This window comes from Puma concolor, chromosome B4, assembly GCF_028749965.1.
Source record: "Puma concolor isolate L17-30 chromosome B4, mPumCon1.1.hap2, whole genome shotgun sequence".
NCBI lineage: Eukaryota > Metazoa > Chordata > Mammalia > Carnivora > Felidae > Puma > Puma concolor.
This window is the reverse complement of record NC_141673.1, coordinates 127,421,433-127,441,334: the sequence shown is the minus strand read 5'-3', so window position 1 is coordinate 127,441,334 and position 19,902 is coordinate 127,421,433. Positions and strand designations below refer to the sequence as shown.

The following is a 19,902-nucleotide window of genomic DNA, read 5'->3' as shown; positions in this document are numbered from 1 at the left end:
AGAGTGTGAATCAAAGCAATCAGGAAAATAAGCAAGAAAAGCTTTTGAAACTCTCACCAAGCCCCCGACTGTTTATCCTCTAGCGTTCATTTCCATAAGGCCAATTGAGTGGCTTCTCTTTTTCTTCCCATGTGATTAAGCATTTAGACCCGACCACGCAAAAAGAGAAACATCTTTATTTCAGAGTAAGGAAAACCTATAATTTGCCCCAAAGATGCCAGGGAAAGAGCAACAACAATCAAGAACTGTAAGTCAATATAATTAAAGTCAATCCACTCAGCCCGCTATGTTTTTAGAGGGAAAAACACCCATGGAGGCACAGACCTTGGAATATCCATTCTGTTTGTTTCCTTTTTGAAAGTCTTTCCTTCCCCTCCCAGCCACTCCCTCCTCCCACCACCACTGGAAAGGAACCATTTTCTATCAATGCGTTTAAAAATATACAGAGAGAGAGAACTAAAAATAAAGACCTGAAGGTCTCATACAAGGCCAAGCAGGCCTTGTATGCTGAGTGCTCTTGAGGGTGAGGAGTCAAGCTTGTCAGGATCCAGAGCACAGGGAGAAGTCGGGCAGTCTGCAGACAAACTCAGGGTCCATAGCACTCAAAGGTGCTCCGGAGCCAGAAAGAAATCCAGAACCCTCAGAACTGTGTGCTGCCACCAAGAACGGGCCTTGGTGTTTCCATGTCTCGTCACTGTTATAGCTCGCGAGGCCAAGAGAAGGTCATGTCTCACAGAGAGATTCATGAAGTAAAAACAAAAAAGGCAGTAATTTCTATAATGATACCACCTCTGGGTCCAGTTTTCTGTTTATTTATGGACAACTCTCATCTTTTTCCTCACCTGTGCCCCGATGAGAGCAGGAAGTACCTTCCTCTCTAGAACACTGCCAGAATGATGCTCCTCTACAGACATGCAGGCTAAGGGACTAATAGCAACCGTGACTCCCTCCACGAAGCCACGTTCTGGGAGGGACTCACCTCTCCAGCCTGCACTCGGACTAGATCCTCACAGATGCCGTGGACGCAGAGTGCTTTGGAGCCCCCTTCACAGTCGTTGTATTTGGATGCACACTGGGGGCCGTGTGTCTCGGGGGAGCATAGACACCTGTTGGTTACACAAGAGCACAATGTCAGCGCCTGTGCCTCAGCACAAGTGCCTGTTTCTTAGCACCAATTAAAGAAAAGTAATAAGTCCAACTACAAGTCAATGACATTCACGTGGAACCATAAACTAGAAAACCAGATCTACTGGCTGGAGTCTTAGAAGAAAATCACTCTGCTCCGCTTCAAGCAGTGGGTTGAGTGAATGCGTTATCTCTCTCAAGAAATAAGAGAGGGGCACAACTTACTATCTGGGCAAGACTGCCACCATAAATTCTTCTGGTATCAGGTCATCAAATAGCACTTTCAAAGGTCAGACATTCATAAACTAAGGGGGATGGAGTTCCTTGAGGATGGTAAAGGGAGAGATCAACAAGTCCATTCATCATCCATCCAACCAGACCCTCCAGTAAGCACAGGTGACCTTGACTGAGCTGATGTATTCCCAAAGGTTCTCTGGGATTGTATAACTCCACAGACAATGGTACGTCCACATCTCAGAGTATGCAATCCATATTATCGTATTACAAAGGGCAATAGTTCCATCTGTTAGAGATGGAGCTTAGATAATAACATTTCTTTCATAGCCACACTTTAACTCACAAATGCAATTTGACATAATACCCAAGCTTGCAGTGGGTGTTTTGCTTTGAGAAGATTTCAGTTCAATAACAATCAAATAAGGAAATTTGTTTTAAACTATTGTCATCCTTCAAATTGCTGAGTTAGCTTTCTATCTGTGCTGCAGCTTCCGAGGGAATGTGGAAGGTATGGGAAAGGCAGGTGGGAATGGGAAGGACACAGAGGGGTCATAGAGCCTCAGCCTATTTTTGCAGGTTTGAGGGCATCCGATGGAGTGGAGAGCCAGGCCCGGAGTCGCCATTTGTCTGCCTTGAGCAGCACTGGCCCTCATGGGGGAAGGTGACCATAGGGGTCAAGGATCAGAGACAAGGAATACGGAGTGCCTGCATGACCATGAACTAGAAGATGTTCCGAATCACACATGTCCAAAGATGAAGACACATGTGTGATTGACAGTGTGGGGAATGAGAGTCTGGCTGTTTGAGAAGCATCCAGAGCCACACTATGGGCACAGACCTTGATGGGCCCGTGGAGGGCTCCAGAAACAGTTGCTGGGGTGGCACCTTTGAGTGGGTTCTAAGGAAGAAGACATCACTGAATGTGACCAGAGACAGAGAGTAAAAACATGGACTCACTCACGCACTTCCATACAGAGTTGCCAGACCTAGCAAATAAAGACATGGGACGCCCAGTTAAATCTGACTTTCAGACCAATGAATACCTTTTTGGTATAATTAAGTCCCAGGCAGCTTTCAACATCAGTATATCGTTGTGTAAAACCTGTTCATTAATAAATTGCATTTATGATCATTCCAAGGTTGCCTTTCTCATTAAGACAAGCTCATAGACTAACCACAATAGATGATTAAACTTTAAAAACTTTTCAATTATTCATTCCCTATGTATAACTATTTATCTTCCTCTCATCTCTCTCTTCCCATACTCTCCCTCTCATACCCCCTTCCCTTTTCTTTTCACTCGCCCATCCTTACACAGAATATTCTTTTGGGAAATTTCATTAGATTCTTGAGATAATAGAACTTCACACTAGTTCATATCTTTGAGCATTTGATCCAGCTAGCTTCCTTGCTGAAAGTTTATTCTACCACCACAGCCAGCCACCAAAAAAGATTTTTAAAAAATCTTGAAACCAACTTTACTAGCTTTCTGAGCCTATCGTATATAAGAGATCTGAGTCTCCGAGACCAGATGGGACAAGACTGCCTGGATTTAAATCCTGATACTATCTATTAACTGTTCGCCTTAGGCAACATCATAACACCATTTCTTATAAAATAATAGTGCCCGTCTATGAGCACTATTTTTACCTTGGGGTCATCTAAAGACATTTTCTGGTAGGAAGCGATTGGGCAACTGTGTTTATCTTATCAGTAAGTGCTTTACTATTGGAAAATGACTTAAGATTTGAGAGGAGATTCTGGTTCCTGGACATGCAGGTAAATCCTCTCTATCTCCTCCTTCTCACTTGGAGAAAATGAATGAATTTTAATCGCACACTTTCTGCTAAATAACTACAAAGTATATTTCTTTCATTTAAATGTAACTTAATGTGAGAAGACGGGGGGGGGGGGGGGGGGCGGGGGGGAGGGGGGTAGGCAGTGAAGCATATCACCAGCTTCCTTGCTATGATCCTCAAAGACAAGTATTAATCTCATTTTACTGGCAAGGCTCACGTTGCCCAAGGCCACGGAATTAGAAACAGGCACAAGATGAATTAAAACCTAAGTCTGTGTTACTCTTGCTCCAACGTTTTTCTGTGTCACGTTCCCACATTGTGAAAGGTAGTTAGTTAAAGACTTTCCATTTCTGTGTCTTTTTAACATAACAGTGTTTGCATGCAAAATATATTCTCAAGGCGGCTGCATGTGACCTTTAAAGTAAAAGAGTGACCATCTATATACCTCCCCGCACAAGTCACTTGCAAAATGGCTTTCTATTGCTGATTTAGTTCTGGCCGAACAAAACTGGGCTTGTCAGTCTTCAAAAGCACTGCGAGGGCCTTTGGCAATTGGGAAGAGGTCAAATACACTTTCAAAGTCATAGTTTAACTTGCATTAGAGTCCATGGTTCAATATTAACATAACTGACTCACTGAAAGAGGTAATGAGTTTAATACCTAACTACCATCCGAGCTAAAACCAGATTGTCCTCATCATTTAAACTCTGCATGTTTTAAAAACCCACCAGTGATGACAGTGGAAATAAATAAAATAAAGTGTGCTAATCATCACTGCACTCCTGGAGAAAACACACACACAACTAACTCAGCGGTTTTTTTCTAGAAAGCCTTCTAGATCTGAGTGTATATGGCACACACCATCCATGCTTAGGAAATCTGCATCCCAAGCGCTGTCTTCAATCCAGAGTTAGCAGGAGGATGATAAACATCAATTCTTCAGAACAAAGAGGCAACAGCAGAATCAGGAAGTGGCAAAATATTGTCTGTTAACTGTTTGAAGCTTTTGGGGGCAAGACTTCAGCCACAGGAATTGCTGGAAACAGAAAATGGTCTCCTTGCCCTAGTTTCATTACTGGGGAAAGAAGTTTTTACCAGAAAATTTCCTAGGAAATAAGGCTTCCAATTAATTAGTATCTGCATAGTGCTTTACTTTCAAAGGTCTTTGTAATTAGGAATTATTAATTTCTTTAAATAAAGACTCCTTTGTCCTTCCCCAAGTAAATGGGTTCCAAGAGTTAGAGGCTGAAGTAGGTCCCAAATCCAGAGCAAACCCTTTGCCATGAACACATTTCTGCAGGTCCAGACTATTCAACAGTGGCTCATTTCCCTTTAGCAAATGTGTACTGAAGATTCCCAAATAGTTTTCTAGCCTCAGAGAAGCTACTGATTAAGGGGCATTTAATCTCACGTAATTAATAGCACACAAGAAAATATCTAAATGTTCTCTGTTTCATTACACAGATTCCACAAAGCAAGCATTTAGTCTTTCGCTCATACACATTTTTCTATTTTCTGATATTCCTCCAAAAATTCTCCATCAAATGCCTGAATAGGAGTCTTTAGTTCGTAGATATCAACTGGAATTCATGGAGCTTCATAAACTATCCTCACATCAAGAAGAAGAAACCAGATCTAAATGTTCTGTTCTTAACTGCAAATCTATGAAGGACAGAGGCTAGAAAGCAAAACCACTTCCAGAGTCAGCATAGTGAGTTCTTGGGCATTTTTACAGGAAGGTGCAAGAGAGAATTCAATATTGCTCATATAAAGTTGAATTTTCCCTTTAGGTACCTCTCAACAAATAAAAATGGTTCTCTCTCTTTCTCTCTCTCTTGTTTATGCCTGGAAAAAGAACTCTACTCCTTGACATGCAGCAAATAGTTACATTATGGTATATTTTTTTCTTTTCCATTTTTCAGGAGTAAAAATAATTTACTGGGGGGAGAACAAAACAATTTTGGCTTGGTCTCTGGGTCTTCCCCCACCTGCTACACATCTTTGTTATTCTATTGGCTTGTGAGACCCCACAACACGTGATGATACAGGAAGACCAGGAGTGAAATCTAATCTCCAGGACATTCCTCGATATCAGGAAGACAGGAAAGTATTAGTTCTAGGAATAATTTTCCTCCAGTGTCTCCAAGAAGCAATTTTCGTTGATAAGTGCCCATAAACAGACATCAGGAGATAATGCTTTCAAGGGAATGAAAGATTAGACCTGCATTTTGGATCTCACCCAAACTTGAATGCTCATAAAAGCAGGAGTCAGGGGGTTCACCAAAATGGGAAACAAAGTCCTGAACGCAGAAGTCTCTGTAATAAAATAATACTTAATTTAAGTCAGAGGTGATTGATTTTGGTTCTGCACAATGGTGAAGCTCATGAAAAAATCAGAAGTTTGAATGAATTCAGTTTGTGACTTGGAATGATCAAAAAATCTTAAGATCAGATCAAAAGAACAAAAGGGTCAGTTAAATGAAAAAGAGAAGGATTGTGACTGCCTTTTTTGACAGATGAGAAAATAACAAAATTACTGCACTCATTTTTGCTGGAAAGAATAGGATGGATATTGTTACAAGGGAATGGAAGAACAAGACAGCAGAGACATTAGTAAGAAAGCAAACAATTGCTCTTTACTCCAGTGAGATTATACCCCTGAGGACTGAAAGAATGTGTTCATGTTATAACACAATCAACTTTTTTCACCTTTTAATAATCACAGAACATAGGAGCCCAACCAAAATATGGGGAAAGATCATGTCTAGAGTTCTTGAGTTTTTTTTTTTTTTTAAGTGACTTTAAGGAACTATACAAAAGTAAGTTTGAAGTTGATCTGCCAAAAATTTCTAGACTTGATGAAAAGATAATGTGTCAGCCACTATAGCTTTAATAACCAATACTCGGACAGTCTGATGGGAACGTGGAGGTGTGGTTATGCCTAACTCAGCTTAGTAAGGGAAGGGACGTTTTCTTAGGGTGATGCCTGAGCTGAGCAGGAGGACACTCTAGACAGAGTAGGTCAGAAGATAGGAACTCCGTGATGATTGTGGTAAGGGGCCTCACAGCTCCTTCAAGACAGGCAATGAGAGGTAACTACGTGGAGAAAACCTCAGTTCAGTCTCTGGTCTTGTTATGGTCAACATTTTACATAGCACTTGACTAAAGATATCCTTACTCAAGCTAGCAGCTCACTTCTCCAATGAATGAGTGCAGCAGGGGCTTGTGGGTATGGTGGGGTAGCCGTCTTCTGCTTAATGCTCTTCAACGGCAGCCCCTTCAGTGTTCTGACTTCTACTAAGTCTTCAGCCTTGTCCCCCATGCTGTCCCTACTCCCTGTGCCAGCCACCGGGTCCTTCTTCCCATTCCTCTGGGACTCCAGAGAAAGGGGGTAAGAGTTCATGGGGTAAGAGTTGAGGACATACAAGGGTTTCTTCATCTAAATAAATAGTTGTGTGTCATTAAATAAGAGTCATATATTTCTCATGGATGCTCTTGACTACGGGGTGTTTAAGTCCTTCAAAAACATACCCTAATGTTAAGAAAGAAAGACAGAGGGTGGGGGGGAAGGAAGGAAGGAAGGAAGGAAGGAAGGAAGGAAGGAAGGAAGGAAGGAAAGAAAAGAAAAGAAAAAAGAAAAGGAAAAAGGAAAAGAAAGAAAAGAAAAACATTACCTGTAACTGCCTGCTGTATTTACACACGTGGATCCATTCTGGCAGCCCAAGGGTGTTTCTGAGTAAATCTCACATTCGTTCACATCAACTGAGCACAGCGGACCCTGCATTCATGTAAAGAATGAAGTCAGGTGCCATGGGTCACAGAAGCATCTGGGGCCAATATTCATACGATATGTTTAAGGATTTATATATCCACTGAAGTCCTCAGTCAAGCAAAATACAATCACGCTAATACTAATACTAGTTAATATCCAGTTATGCTTCCTCTTGAACTCAGATTTGGCCTAAGGGAGCCAAAGAGCTCTTGGTAAAATCACGCCAGTCGCACACGAAGAATCCTTTTACGGGGGCCTGGGTGGCTCAGTTGGTTAAGTGCCCGACTTCAGCTCAGGTCACGGTCTTGCAGTTCGTGTGTGCAAGCCCCACACTGAGCCCCGCGTTGGGCTCTGTGCTGACAGCTCAGAGCCTGAAGCCTGCTTTGGATTCTGTGTCTCCCCCTCTCTCTCTGCCCCTCCCCGACATGTGCCCATGCTCTCTCTCTCTCGCTCTCTCTCTGTCTCTTTCTCTCTCTCTCAAAAATAAATAAACATAGAAAAAAACTTAGGCAAATCCTTATACAAAGTAATCCTCATGTGACTATGAAGCTATGCCTGGAAATATTCACTTAATTTTTTTTTTAATGCACATGTCAGGAACATTTTCACCATTAATAGAAAAAGACAAGAATATTTACACAGCTATGTCAAGATTCACTTAGTACTGGGGCACCTGGGTGGCTCAGTTGGTTGAGCATCGGACTTCAGCTCAGGTCATGATCTCATGGTTCCTGAGTTTGAGCCCCTAGTTCAGGGTCTCTGCTGTCATCACCGAGCTGGCTTTGGATCCTCTGTCCCCCTCTCTCCTGCCCCTCTCTGCTTACGAGCTTGAGCACGCATGCATGCACTCTCTCTCTCTCTCAAGAAACAATTTTTTTAAAGATTCATTTAGTACTTTCAGTGCTGAACAATTTAAATTGATGCTAGCCAATATATCACGCCCTCCCATGTAGCTATGCAGCCAAGTGATGCCCTCCTTAAGACGGCTTAATGTTCAGTGGGTTATATAATCATGCTCACCACCGTTTGGATTTTGGCATTCTTGGTGTAAGTCATTTGATTCAGGAGACCACAGAATCCTAGAAATTTCGGATGGAGAATGAAACATGTCTGAATGCTTCCAAAGAAACCACTGATGTTGACTCACCAGCATTTTCAACCAAAGATGGAGCGACTCACCTCCCACTGTGAGGTGCAGATGCAAACAAAGGAATTGTGAAGATTGAGGCAGGTCCCACCATTTTGGCAGGGGTTGCTGCTGCACACCTTTTTGTCGACCGTCTGAAACAAAGACAGGGCAGTCAGCAAGACCATCGTACTCTCAGCAGGCAGCAAAGAAAGGCATGTTTCAGGGCAGGTGCGCGTGTAAAGCACATTCCACTCCTCCTCCAGGGAGACTCAGCCTCCATACTTTAAAGCAATTACCCAAGTTCTTCTCCAAATCAACTCTCTCATGAAAAACAACAGCAACAACAAAGTGTTTCACATTTTCAGTCTATGCATGTTCCTTCGCTATTTAGAAGCATTTAGCCAGGGATGGGATGAGGCACGAGGGGAGAAGATGCTCGCTCTACTCTTTGGAAAAGCATTGTTCACCTGGGAAACATACGTTGGTGGACAGGAGTCAAGATTTCAGACTGGGAATAATAATGGACATTCCTATTGTACCAAGAAAACCAAATGGAAATTCCGGTTCTTTTTTTGTTATTCTTATCTTTGGTACCTCCAGATAAGCATGTGAAATCTGATCATCTTTTGCTGTCACCCGTCCTCCCATGGGTAAAGATGGCTGAACTCTTCTCACCCTGAGTCCCTTTATTTGAAATGCGGGCTTATATACACCCCCCCACTCCTATGCTCACGTGATGACTTTCAGACCAGAGTCACAAACAGACCTGCCTTTGTCTATATGACCTGGAGAATCTTCCCATATGTCAGCTACCAGTTCCAATCTCATAAACTTTGTAATACCTCTGGGGGGAAAGAAAACTTCTTTAGAGAGGACATGCGATTGTGCGAGAAAACCTATTTTATTAACTTCGCCTAATCATAGTCTAATTCTCTAAAAATGGGGCGAAAAAATAAATTTTTAAAAATTAAAGTTTTTAAACAGGGGCAAAGTAATTACTACGTTCTTTTTTTATTCAGTGACTCACAGAGAAAGTCATGTCTGTTCCCCTCATTTTACAGATGAAACTGAGAGCCAGAGGGTTGCCCACTGACTAAGCACCATTTATAGCCAAACCATCTCTCTCTTCCTTTGTCAAAAGTCAGGTGACCATGCATGTGGGGGTCTCTTTCTGGAGTCTGTTTTCTTTCATTAGTCCATCTATCTTTGTGCCAGTACCACAATTAGCCCTGTTTGTCAGAGGACACTCTTAAGGAAATTAACCACAACTCATTAGAAGTTTTCTGACATACAAAAGCAACGTTGTCTGGGGCTTTAAAACTCAAAAGCGTATGGGGGCCTAGCAGGAAATGGAATCAGTAAGCAGCCAGGAGGAAGACAATGGGGAACGATGGCTAACTATTGTACCCAGAGAGCGTTGACCTATTGGAATGCATAAAAGGCATTTATATCCAAAAATCATTAAAAAATTCCTCCTGGGGGGTGGGGAAAGGGACACAGTCTGAAGTAATTTGACCATGGCCTCCAGCTCTTGACCTTTCACAGGAATAACGAAGCACTCTAGGAGACTGGAAACTCTAGCACTGTGTCTTCTGGACAGGTATGATTCCTTGCTTGTTTCATTCATTCAACTACTCCCTAAGAAGATAAAGGTTGACGGGCAATTGATTATCAAGATCAGGAAGAGAATACATACGTGAACTTGCCTGCCAAATTTAAAACACCAAAGTAGAGGGCAGCACTTGAAGCATCATCACAACAGACCCAGAATATTAGAACAGGGATTCTTAACCTGGAATCTCCTTACTTTATTTTTATTTAAAATTCATTTTAACATTTTATTTATTTTTGAGAGAGAGAGAGACAGAACACAGTGGGGAGGGGCAGAGAGAGAGGGAGACACAGAATCTGAAGCAGGTTCCGGGCTCCAAGCTATCAGCACAGAGTCCGATGCCGGGCTCGAACCCACGAACCATGAGCTCATGACCTGAGCCAAAGTCGGATGCTTAACCGACTGAGCCACCCGGCACCCCTGGAATCTCTTTACTTTTATTCAAAAATTTTAATATGGGGACGTTCTGTGCATTTCTCTGGGTAGAAGGTTGTAGCTCCTATGAAAATCTTAAAAACACCAGCCAACTTCAGAACAGGTGAGAAGTCTAAAATTACAAGGACTAGTTTACAAACATGTACTAGTGAAGTCATGGAAGGGTTGCTCGAAGAAACTGCTCAAATTTAATTACCAGCAAATGTACCTGTAAGAAAGTTTGAACTATTTTGTTGATACACCCCAAGCCTCTGAGTTCAATGTTGGAGAAGATGCACAGCCTTTCGACACATCAGCAAGTTGGGCGGTCACACTTACGCCCACATGACATGGTCAAAGAATGACAACGTTAAGAGGCAGAGCACGTGAAATGCTGAACTCAGAAGGTTTCACATGCTCACATGCTTCACATGCCCAGGTACCCGGGGCCCGTCACTTGATGTGACGCTTGGGTTCCTCATCTATGTCCTGGGCGGCATAAACGGCGATGAGAATTGGATCACGGGAAAGAGCCAAGTCCTTGATACGGATCACCCATCTACCCTCAGGTGAGAATGTAGCTCCATCAGTGGTACCAGCACATTTCCAGTGAAAGATGTCAGCCAAGTGGTAGTTATGGGACTTACCTGCTGTAGGCTTTGAAATTTTCTCTCCAGATCCGCAAGCTAAGCGGTGAGGAAGAGAAAGCATCGGTTAGCATTTCACATGTGCTACTGTCCCCTGGCCTATTTTCCTAACACCCTCTGCTGGGGGCTCGCTTGGTCTGTCTGCTCCTTTTTTATTGCTTTTCCCCTCCCCATCCCTCTCTCCTCCAGGCTTCCCTCCTTTCTACTCTCTTCTATCATATACATTGTTTTTTTAAGGCATTAAAAAAAAAAAAAGTACAACCCACTGATGAGTTGATTCATTGCTCCTCTGCACACAGTGATGGGATTTTCATAAACGACAGTGATTCATCCATTTCACCAATAAGAAGCTTCTATCAGAGCGGGAGCAAGACTTACATATGCGACAAGTTCTTGTCACAGCATTGTCAACCTTCTGCCCATCGCTACCTCTACGTGCCCTGTTAGAGCTGTGTCATTTAACCAGAAAGTTCATCATCACAATGCTAAATTTCTAAAGAGGACCCAAAGTTGGTACATCGCCTGCAGAAATGGATGCTCACAAAGTTGAATGAAGGAGAGCTATTTACTCTAATGATGTAGATGTCAGACTTACCTTAGAATTAAGCTGATGGATTTGACTGGAGATATTCTGAGGCAGACTGACAGCACTCCTTTTTAAACTTGTAATATCATCTTTGTTTTTCTGGATCTAATTTTAAAAAGAAAAAGGAGGAGGAGAATGCTTGCTAGCGAAAAGATCATGCGTATGTTACAGATACAAAATTTTTAAAATTTGAGTACCGTTCTATTTTAAACACTAAGATCTTGCCCATCATTATAAAATTCAAAACAATACCATGTATAATAAATTCCAGACTAAAATAGCCATGGCATAATTCCATTTACCCCTTTCAGGAGCAACATTATCAAGGTACTTTCCATTTGCATTTTTTCTCATAACAATTTGGAGTGCTTGTTAAGAGGCCTGGCGTGGAATCAGACTGCTTGCGTTTGAAATCTTGACTCAGTCATTTACTGGGTGTCCTTGGGCAAGTTGCTGTGCTGCTGAAAGTTTCCTTTACCTCCCTTACAAATGGGGTGATAATAAAGCTGGGGTCTCCTGGGTGGCTCAGTTGATTAAGAGTCCGACTTTGGCTCAAGTCATGATCTCATGGTTCGTGGGTTTGAGCCCCGCATCAGGCTCTGGGTTGACAGCTCAGAGCCTGGAGCCTGCTAAGGATTCTGTGTCTCCCTCTCTCTCTGCCCCTCCCCTGATCATACTCTTTGTCTTTCTCTCTCTCAAAAATAAATAAACATTAAAAGAAAAATTTTTAAATAATAAAGCCAAACTCGTAGGGTAGTGGTGGGGGTTGGAGGAGGTAATGCACACCAGTGCTGAGCACAATGGATAGCCCATAGAAAGTTCTAAATAATGTCAGCTTTCAACATTACAAAGGATATACCAGCATGAATGACTAAGCAATGAACACTGAAAACACTCAGTAAGGCAAGAGAATAATTGACCAATTCTGTTCTCTGGCAGAAGTAAAATGTCACATCCAAACCTTTCTCTGGCCCCTCTCCTTCCTTGATCCTCATGAGAAGGAGTCCCCTGTACCACCCTGTGTACCTTCTCTGGATTAGAGGACATAAACCCACACAATGAGCCACTTCCTACTAGAATTACTCCTGCTCATCATTAACCCTAGGGCATTGTTTCTTCACTAGGACTTATCTCACCTCTGGTTACGTTCCCTGGGCTAAAGATTTAAGGTATGGATTCATATAGACCTCTTGAATTAAGTGACCATATGCAGATATACAAAATTACTTCAATATATTTCCATTGCATTACCTGATGTAAACATTGGCCGAGGTCTTCATCATTTAATTTAATTTTTCCCAGGGATCCAGTTCGAAATTCAATGTTTTGAGCAGACCCTGTAAGAAACACTAGATTTCCCTTCTCTGCAGCCATTCGAGGCCTATATAAATCAAACCAGAAAATGCATCAATAATTAGCATATAATTTTAAACAACAAAGTTCCTCACTGAATATACATAGACTGTATACACATTTGCCATGTGGTCAACTCAACCACATTCTCCCTGCTCATCTGCCATTTTTTTCCCTGCAAATTTCCTAGAGACATCTACTAATTGCATACTTGCCTTGTTTGCAAAATGGTAAGTGAATAATTTACGTACAAGAAGATAATCCCATACATCAGTCTCAATGTTCTTCCCTATTTGCTTTTAACATCATTGTTTTCCTCAAGAAAAATTATACCTTTGCTTATCTGGCTACTTGTCGAAACTAATGACCCCACTGCCCTACACCCTCAGCAGCAATGATGCACGTGTCTACTTACTGTTGGAGGTCAGTATTTCTTTTCTGTCTCTGCAGCACGAGCTCTCCAACTTCCCCATTTGATTCAGCAAATGTCACCAAAATAACCAAACTCCATAGAAAAGGTGAGGACATATTCCTCACCAACCCTCCTAGGTTGTCAGGTAAGAAGGAAGCCAGTCCAGCCAAGTGTGGGATTTTAGAGAAAGCAAACCAGGCAGATGTACTTTGGCCTGTGGAATATCCTGCAACTTTCAGTCCTCTCTTCTTTGCCCTGGAAGGCTGTGTTACTTTTCCTTCCCGAGGGAGGTAAATGATCTTAGATCTTCAGTACTCTTCAACTTGTGAGAGGTCAAAATCTACCTTTAAGTGATGCACAATTTAATCATTATCTGTGTGACCTTTGAGACAGTAACGAACTGCTTTGGAAACATCCACTAAAACAATCCTTGCTTCAGAAGCAGCTACCTTTAATACACATTAAAACAAAGTAGACACCCTTTCAGCAAATGATACTAAAACAACTGGATATCCACATGCAAAAAAAATGAGGTTGGACCATACTTTACACCATATACAAAAACTGACTCAAAATTAATCAAATCCCTAAATACAGGAGCTAACACTCTTAGAAGAAAACAAAGGGGGAAAGCTTCACGACATTTGACTTGGCACTGATTTTTTTTGGATATGACACCAAAAGCAAAGGCAACAACAACAACAAAAAATTGATAAGTTGGATGCTTCAAAATGAAAAAAAAAAAAACAAAAAAACTTTTGTTTCCCAAGGGACACCATCAACACAGTGAAAAGGCAACTCACAGAATGGGAAAAAAATTTACTAGTTATATATATGATAAGAGGCTAATATCCAGAATGCATAAAGAGATCCCATAACTTAACAAAAACAAAAAATAACCTAGTTTTGAAATGGGTAAAGAAAATAGGCATTTCTCGGAGGAAGATGTACAAATTGCCTAAGAGCACATGAAAAGACCACCAACATCACTATTCATTAGGGAAATGTAAATCAAACCCACAAGGAGACCCTACTTCACAGCCATTACGATGGCTACTACCAAGACAAACAAACAAACAAACAAACAAACAAAAGAAAACAAAAGTCTTGGTGAGGATGTGGAGAAAGCTGAGCCCTTGTGTGCTCTTCGTGAGGATGTAAAATGGTGCAATCACTACAAAACAGTGTGGCAATTCCTGAAAAAATTAAACAGAATTACCTCGTGATCTAACAATTCCACATCTGGGTATATACCCAAAATAACTGAAAAAAAAAAAAAAAAAGAGAGAGAGACTCAAAGAGATATTTGTACACCCATGTTTGTAGCAGTTTACTCACAATGGCCAAAATATGGAAGCAACCCAAATGAACACCCACTACAACGTGGGTGAACCTTGAGGACATCATAATAAGTGAAATAAGCCAGACACAAAAGGACAAATACTGTATGATTCCATTGCCACAAAGAACCTCAAGTAGTCAAATGCATAGAGACAGAATGTAGCACAGTGGTTCCCTGGGGTCGGGGGAGGGAAATGGGGAGTTATTGTTTAATGGGTACAGAGTTTCACTTTGGAAAGATGAAAGAAGGTTCTGGAGATGGATGCAGGTGACCATTGCCCAACAACGAGAATGTATGTAATGCCACTGAACTTTAAAAATGATTAAAATGATAAATTTTATGTTATGTATATTTTACACTTAAAAAGAATTAAAACCAGGGGTGCCTGGGTGGCTCAGTTGATTAAGCATCTGGCTCTTGATTTCACCTCAGGTCATGATCTCACAGTTCATCGGTTCAAGCCCCACATCTGGCTCTGTGCTGATGGTGCAGAGCCGGCTTGAGACTCTCTTTCTCTCTCTCTCTCTCTCTGCCCCTCCTCCACTCATATTCTCTCTCTCTCTCCACCCCCCCGTCTTCTCCCCTCTCTCTCCCTCCCTCAAAATAAATAAATAAACTCAAAAAAAATTGTAACCAGAATTAGAAAGATTGAATGGGAATCTGTTGCTATAGGAGAAATAAAAGTCTGCTTTTCATGTCAGCTCATTGTTTTCAAAAATTTAGAAAAAGAGTCTGTGAAAAACTTGGGGGTGCCATCTGAAATTTTAGATAGTATCTACATAAAATTATCCCCTTAAAGAAAGCGGTATACTTGATACTATGAAGAAATGTAACACTGCTTCACACCTGTTCTATTCAAACATAGCCACAAAAACTAACTGGCAAGATGTTGTTTACTTGAGACGGGTACTGAGGTCACGCAATGAGTTTTCTTGTTATTTTGTTTGTTTTAAGCGAGGGACATAATACAATAAATGGTATCTCCAGTTGAATACGTTCTTTTAAAGTTACATTTGTTCCAATTTTGTTTAAAACCTTCACAACTTGGGGGTAGGAACTTGGTAGCTATGAACATAACTATTTTCACGATTGTATTTTCCTGAAGATCATTGTACTCGGCAAATCTTTTCTTGCAATCGAAAAGGTCTGCAGCATGATCTCGATAAGAACTTCCTGTTTTATAGGATTTTCCTGGGGTACTAATGTGCTTATTATTAAACAGAGTAAAGATAATTTCTTTGCTCCCAATCTGGGCATACAATCCTAATCGTCTCTCACTATAGGAAAACACACACACACAACAAAAACAGAAACAAAACAAGAAAGAAATATCCTCACAAGCTCTGAGTGACTTGGTGAGGGGGAATTTTACGTCCAGCTCACCTACTCAGCTCTAGCTGAGATCAGTAGACAAGTCAGACCATCTGCATATGATGACTTGGGGAAGCAATATAAAAATATAAAAATCAATTGCTGTTTCCACAGCATTCCCATGCATTCTATTTACTTGCCTTATTTGGAATTTCTTCAGGAAAGAGAAATTAAAATAATCTTAGAATCCAAGACCTTCAGACTCAGAAGGTGAATAATCACCCCTCTTCCCTCCCCCAAGGTAAACTTTCTATGGACCTGAAACCCTGTCTTTCATTGACTAGCAAACCTCTCATTTCCTCCCTAATCCACAATGCATTCCACAAAGCCTAGATGTGCCCTTTACGTATTAGCCACACTATAAAAACGACAGGAAAACAAATGAAATACATTGTGGATTCTTCCCTTCACAGTCATATCTAGGGGGACACCATGTGGTTGGAGGATTATGAACATGGGGTCTGAAGCTCACTCATCTTGGTTCAAGGGCTCCATTGCTTCCTAACCATGTGGCCCCGTTTCTTCATCAGGAGAAAGATAATCATCATAGCACTGGAGGTGTATAAAATGTTTAGCACATTCAGTCTCTTGGCACATAAATACTTCTCCACTAAATAGAAAGCGCTATTGCCATGTAAATAAATATAATAATACCTCTCCTTCCTCTCCCACCACTTGGGTTTGGGTTCGTTAAAATAAGAAGTGATAGAAGAATTCACAGTCGATTTTAAAATCTTGGGTACAAGGAAAGTCAGTGGGGTCTCATCCCTCCTCTTTTGGAAGAGGATTCCAGAACAGAGACATGCGTCGGTGACCTCGAGTGCAGTCTATGGAGTTAGGAGTGTAGCATGCTGTGTGGCGTGCAGCTAATCCACACCCCTCCCAAACCTGCCTCGCGGTCTGGCTTCCCTACCTCTCCCTAGGGCTCCACAGCAATTCTTACAGAAGTCTCACCTCCCTCTTCTCCCTCTTTCTCCCCTGACGGAACCGCCAGAATCCAGTTGTAAGACTCAGAACTGTCTTTTCCTTTCTTCCTCCTTTAACTTCTCCAAGATGTACAACCTTTGTTCCTTCTGTGTGTCATCTGCTTCACCCCCTTCTTCTATTCTGAATCCTCAGTCCCCACCCTTCTTAGTAATTCCCAACACAATGCACAAATGAAAACCCTGTGGTCATCAAAAACATACGTGGAGGGAAAGCCCAATATGCTAAAATTTCACATGAGGAAAACTGCTGGTTAACAAGGGATCACTGTAGTCAGGACACTGATAAGGATAAAAAAGAAAAAAAAGAAAAAGAAAAACACTAATAGGAAAGAGAATTAACTCTGCCTGGGAAGAGCAATGCAGGTTTCCCTGGACACCAGCTGTGTCTTACAGAATGAACAGTTCTCCAGGCAAACTAATAGGACTGGGAGTTTCAGACAGAGAAAATGGACACCCAGTTAGAAAAGAAGTCAACTTTTCTAAGTTAGAAAAGAAGTCAACAGGACCAGAGCAGTGTGGGTCTGTGGGAGATGAAATTTCTAAAATGGACCAGAAGTCATATCAAGAAGGACTTTGAAATGTCATTGCAATGAGCCCCATTATTTTAAGTAATGAAGAATTGTGAGAGTGTTTTAGGCAGGAGATTAATTAACATGGTCACGTTTGTATTTAACAAGCATTCCCACAGAGACAAGTCTCAGACCCAGAGCTAGTGAGGACGATGGTGTACAGTTAAGGAGCCATGAACTGGGAAGGCCCCACTGGATGCAGTGCCAGAGAGAGCAGGACACAGTGCAATAAATATTTAGGAAATAGAAGTACTGGGACAGTTAAGGGGGAGGGGTTGGTGTTCAGGTTTCTTGTTTGAGAAATTGGAAGGACAGAGGTGTTGATAATTGAATAAGAGAGAATAATCAGGGGGATGAGGTTTTGGAGAGAATACCCTGAGTTCAGATTTGGAAGCACAGAGATCTGAGGGACAACTGCCATGCACTGCTGTCCCACAGCTTCACTCTGCAAGTGGTTTAGTCATCCGCGATGGGTGCAGAGAAGATCGATCCAGAGATGGCCCAAACTACAGCCTTGCTACTTACTCAGAGCGTGATCCACAGACCCAGCACAGGTATCAGCTGGGAGCTTGTCAGAAATGCAAAACTCTCAGGTTCATTCTTGGACTCAATGAATCTGAATCTGCATTTTACAAAGATCCTCCTTTCTTCCCCCAGGGGGGTGAGGGCATCTTCACTCAATAAGGAGTCACGTGGTCTCCAAATGCATCTTTATTTCCATTCTCCAATCTATTTCTTAGATTGACCTAACTTTTCATAACTTTCTTTTCTATTTTCTAATTCTTTATCTTCTTTGGTTCTACGTCGTGAAGAGTTTTTTGGATTTATCTTTAAGATTCTTATTTTAAAAACTTTCCTATTTTTAATTTTAAAAATGCTTTCTTATTCTTGTTTCATGGTTATAACATCTCGTATTACTTGAAAAATATTATAGTTGCTTTCCTGAAGCTTTCTCCTGTTTACCACATGGTCTCTGGTTTCTCTAAGCTCTTTTTCTCCTATTTGCTTGTTAGGTCTTTCTATTCTGTGTTGGAGGCTTTCCTCAAATACCTATTGATCCTTGTGTGTCCATTTAAATTTAAGCATAAAACACTAAAGAGTGGATGATAAGCTCTGTGTGCATGGATGGTGTTCGTAACCAGTAAGTTTTAGCATGGGGGTGACCAACAGCAACCTGAGGTAATTTCACGGAGGAACTCCAAATGTCCATTTTTGAAGGTATTTTTCCCCTGGGGACATTCACTTTCTTCAGAAAAAACAAATCCTCTAGCTTTATACAGGGATGAGGAAAGTTGGCGGGAAATTTTACTGCTAAGTGTATAAACTTTATTTAGACCCTTGCTTTCTATCTTTTCTCCAAATTCCTGGAGAGCACAATGCTACGTTAATGTAATTCTGCTGTTACTTTATATACCGAGGCTCATTTTTCATTCCTACCAGCTTCATCCAAATTCCATTGTTTTATAGTCTTAATAATGCTTAATAAGCACTTACTGCGGACATTATGACATTCTCAGCAATGAGGAAAATTCAAAGAAGTAAAGGTCATGACCTCCTGTAGTTTGTAATACAGGCATATGTACACATCTAGAAAGCTCTAATAGCACAACATTATAAAGATGTGCATGACAACGGGGACAAAATATATACCAATATGCTATTAGAGAAACAGGATGTACCAAACTGAAAGAGAGGTCCTAAACCTAATCTAGGCAGACTTATAGACATAGAGGTTCTTTCTCTTTTGGAGAAAGGTGGCTGGGTAAAGGTGGGGGCATTGACTGAGGATCTCAAGTGGCAGGTTGAAAATGTGTGATTTAATCCAGAGAGCTGCTCTTATGTCTTGAGTGAAATAACACTGGTGTGGTATTTCTGGCAGGCCAGCTGAACTTATCTGTGGAGGGCTTGATCAGTGTGGGAGTGAGGAGAGGGGTGAAAAACAGAGGTCTTTGGAAGAAGGGCTAGATTCTCACGTCCTGTGTCTCGTTCCCATCTCATTTTATAGCTCCAATCTACCTTTACTGCATTCTTTGGTCCCTTTTAATTTTCATATCAGTTTAAAAGAAAACACTGTAGAATTAATCTGCATTTTTAGCCATTAATGGAAACACTGGTGAATATAATGATCTCTTGTAATCTTTATGACACTTAACTCATTCTCTTTTTCAGGGACATAACTTTGCTTAAAAGGCACATTTACATATGCTAGTTTTGTGACTTTCTACAAAATTTCAAGGCAATACAATATTGTTCCAATTGTCTATTCAATTTTCATGAAGGATTACATAAAATAATTATGGAAATTGGTGTAAGTTTAAAACCATTCATTTGCTCATTTTATGGGAAATGCATTACCTCCCAGGAAATTACCAAATCCACTACTGTGATGAACTGATCTTTTTGAAAGCAGTGTGGTCTTGACTCAGGGAACATAATCCAGGCATTTGTTCTCCACAGTCATTACGATGATGGTTGCAATTATCCTTGAGTAGAATGGGAAAGAATTATGAGTTAATCATTACCATTTGAACAATTCAGGTTTGGCAGA

At 41.2% G+C, this 19,902-nt stretch overlaps 1 protein-coding gene across 1 annotated transcript in view; it reads right to left on the bottom strand.

Annotated features, from left to right (window-relative positions):
* Window positions 1-13,405, bottom strand: part of CUBN (cubilin) — a 278,146-nt gene extending 264,741 nt beyond the window's left edge. Inside the window, exons 1-7 of the mRNA XM_086714844.1 lie at window positions 13,090-13,405; window positions 12,573-12,702; window positions 11,331-11,426; window positions 10,736-10,774; window positions 8,113-8,214; window positions 6,836-6,939; window positions 980-1,106 (exon numbers count right to left, since the gene is read on the bottom strand). Of these exons, the coding sequence (XP_086570970.1) occupies window positions 980-1,106; window positions 6,836-6,939; window positions 8,113-8,214; window positions 10,736-10,774; window positions 11,331-11,426; window positions 12,573-12,702; window positions 13,090-13,202 (711 nt within the window). The 5' untranslated portion in view covers window positions 13,203-13,405. The remainder of the gene's footprint in view (window positions 1-979; window positions 1,107-6,835; window positions 6,940-8,112; window positions 8,215-10,735; window positions 10,775-11,330; window positions 11,427-12,572; window positions 12,703-13,089) is intronic.
* Window positions 13,406-19,902: the final 6,497 nt, after the last annotated feature.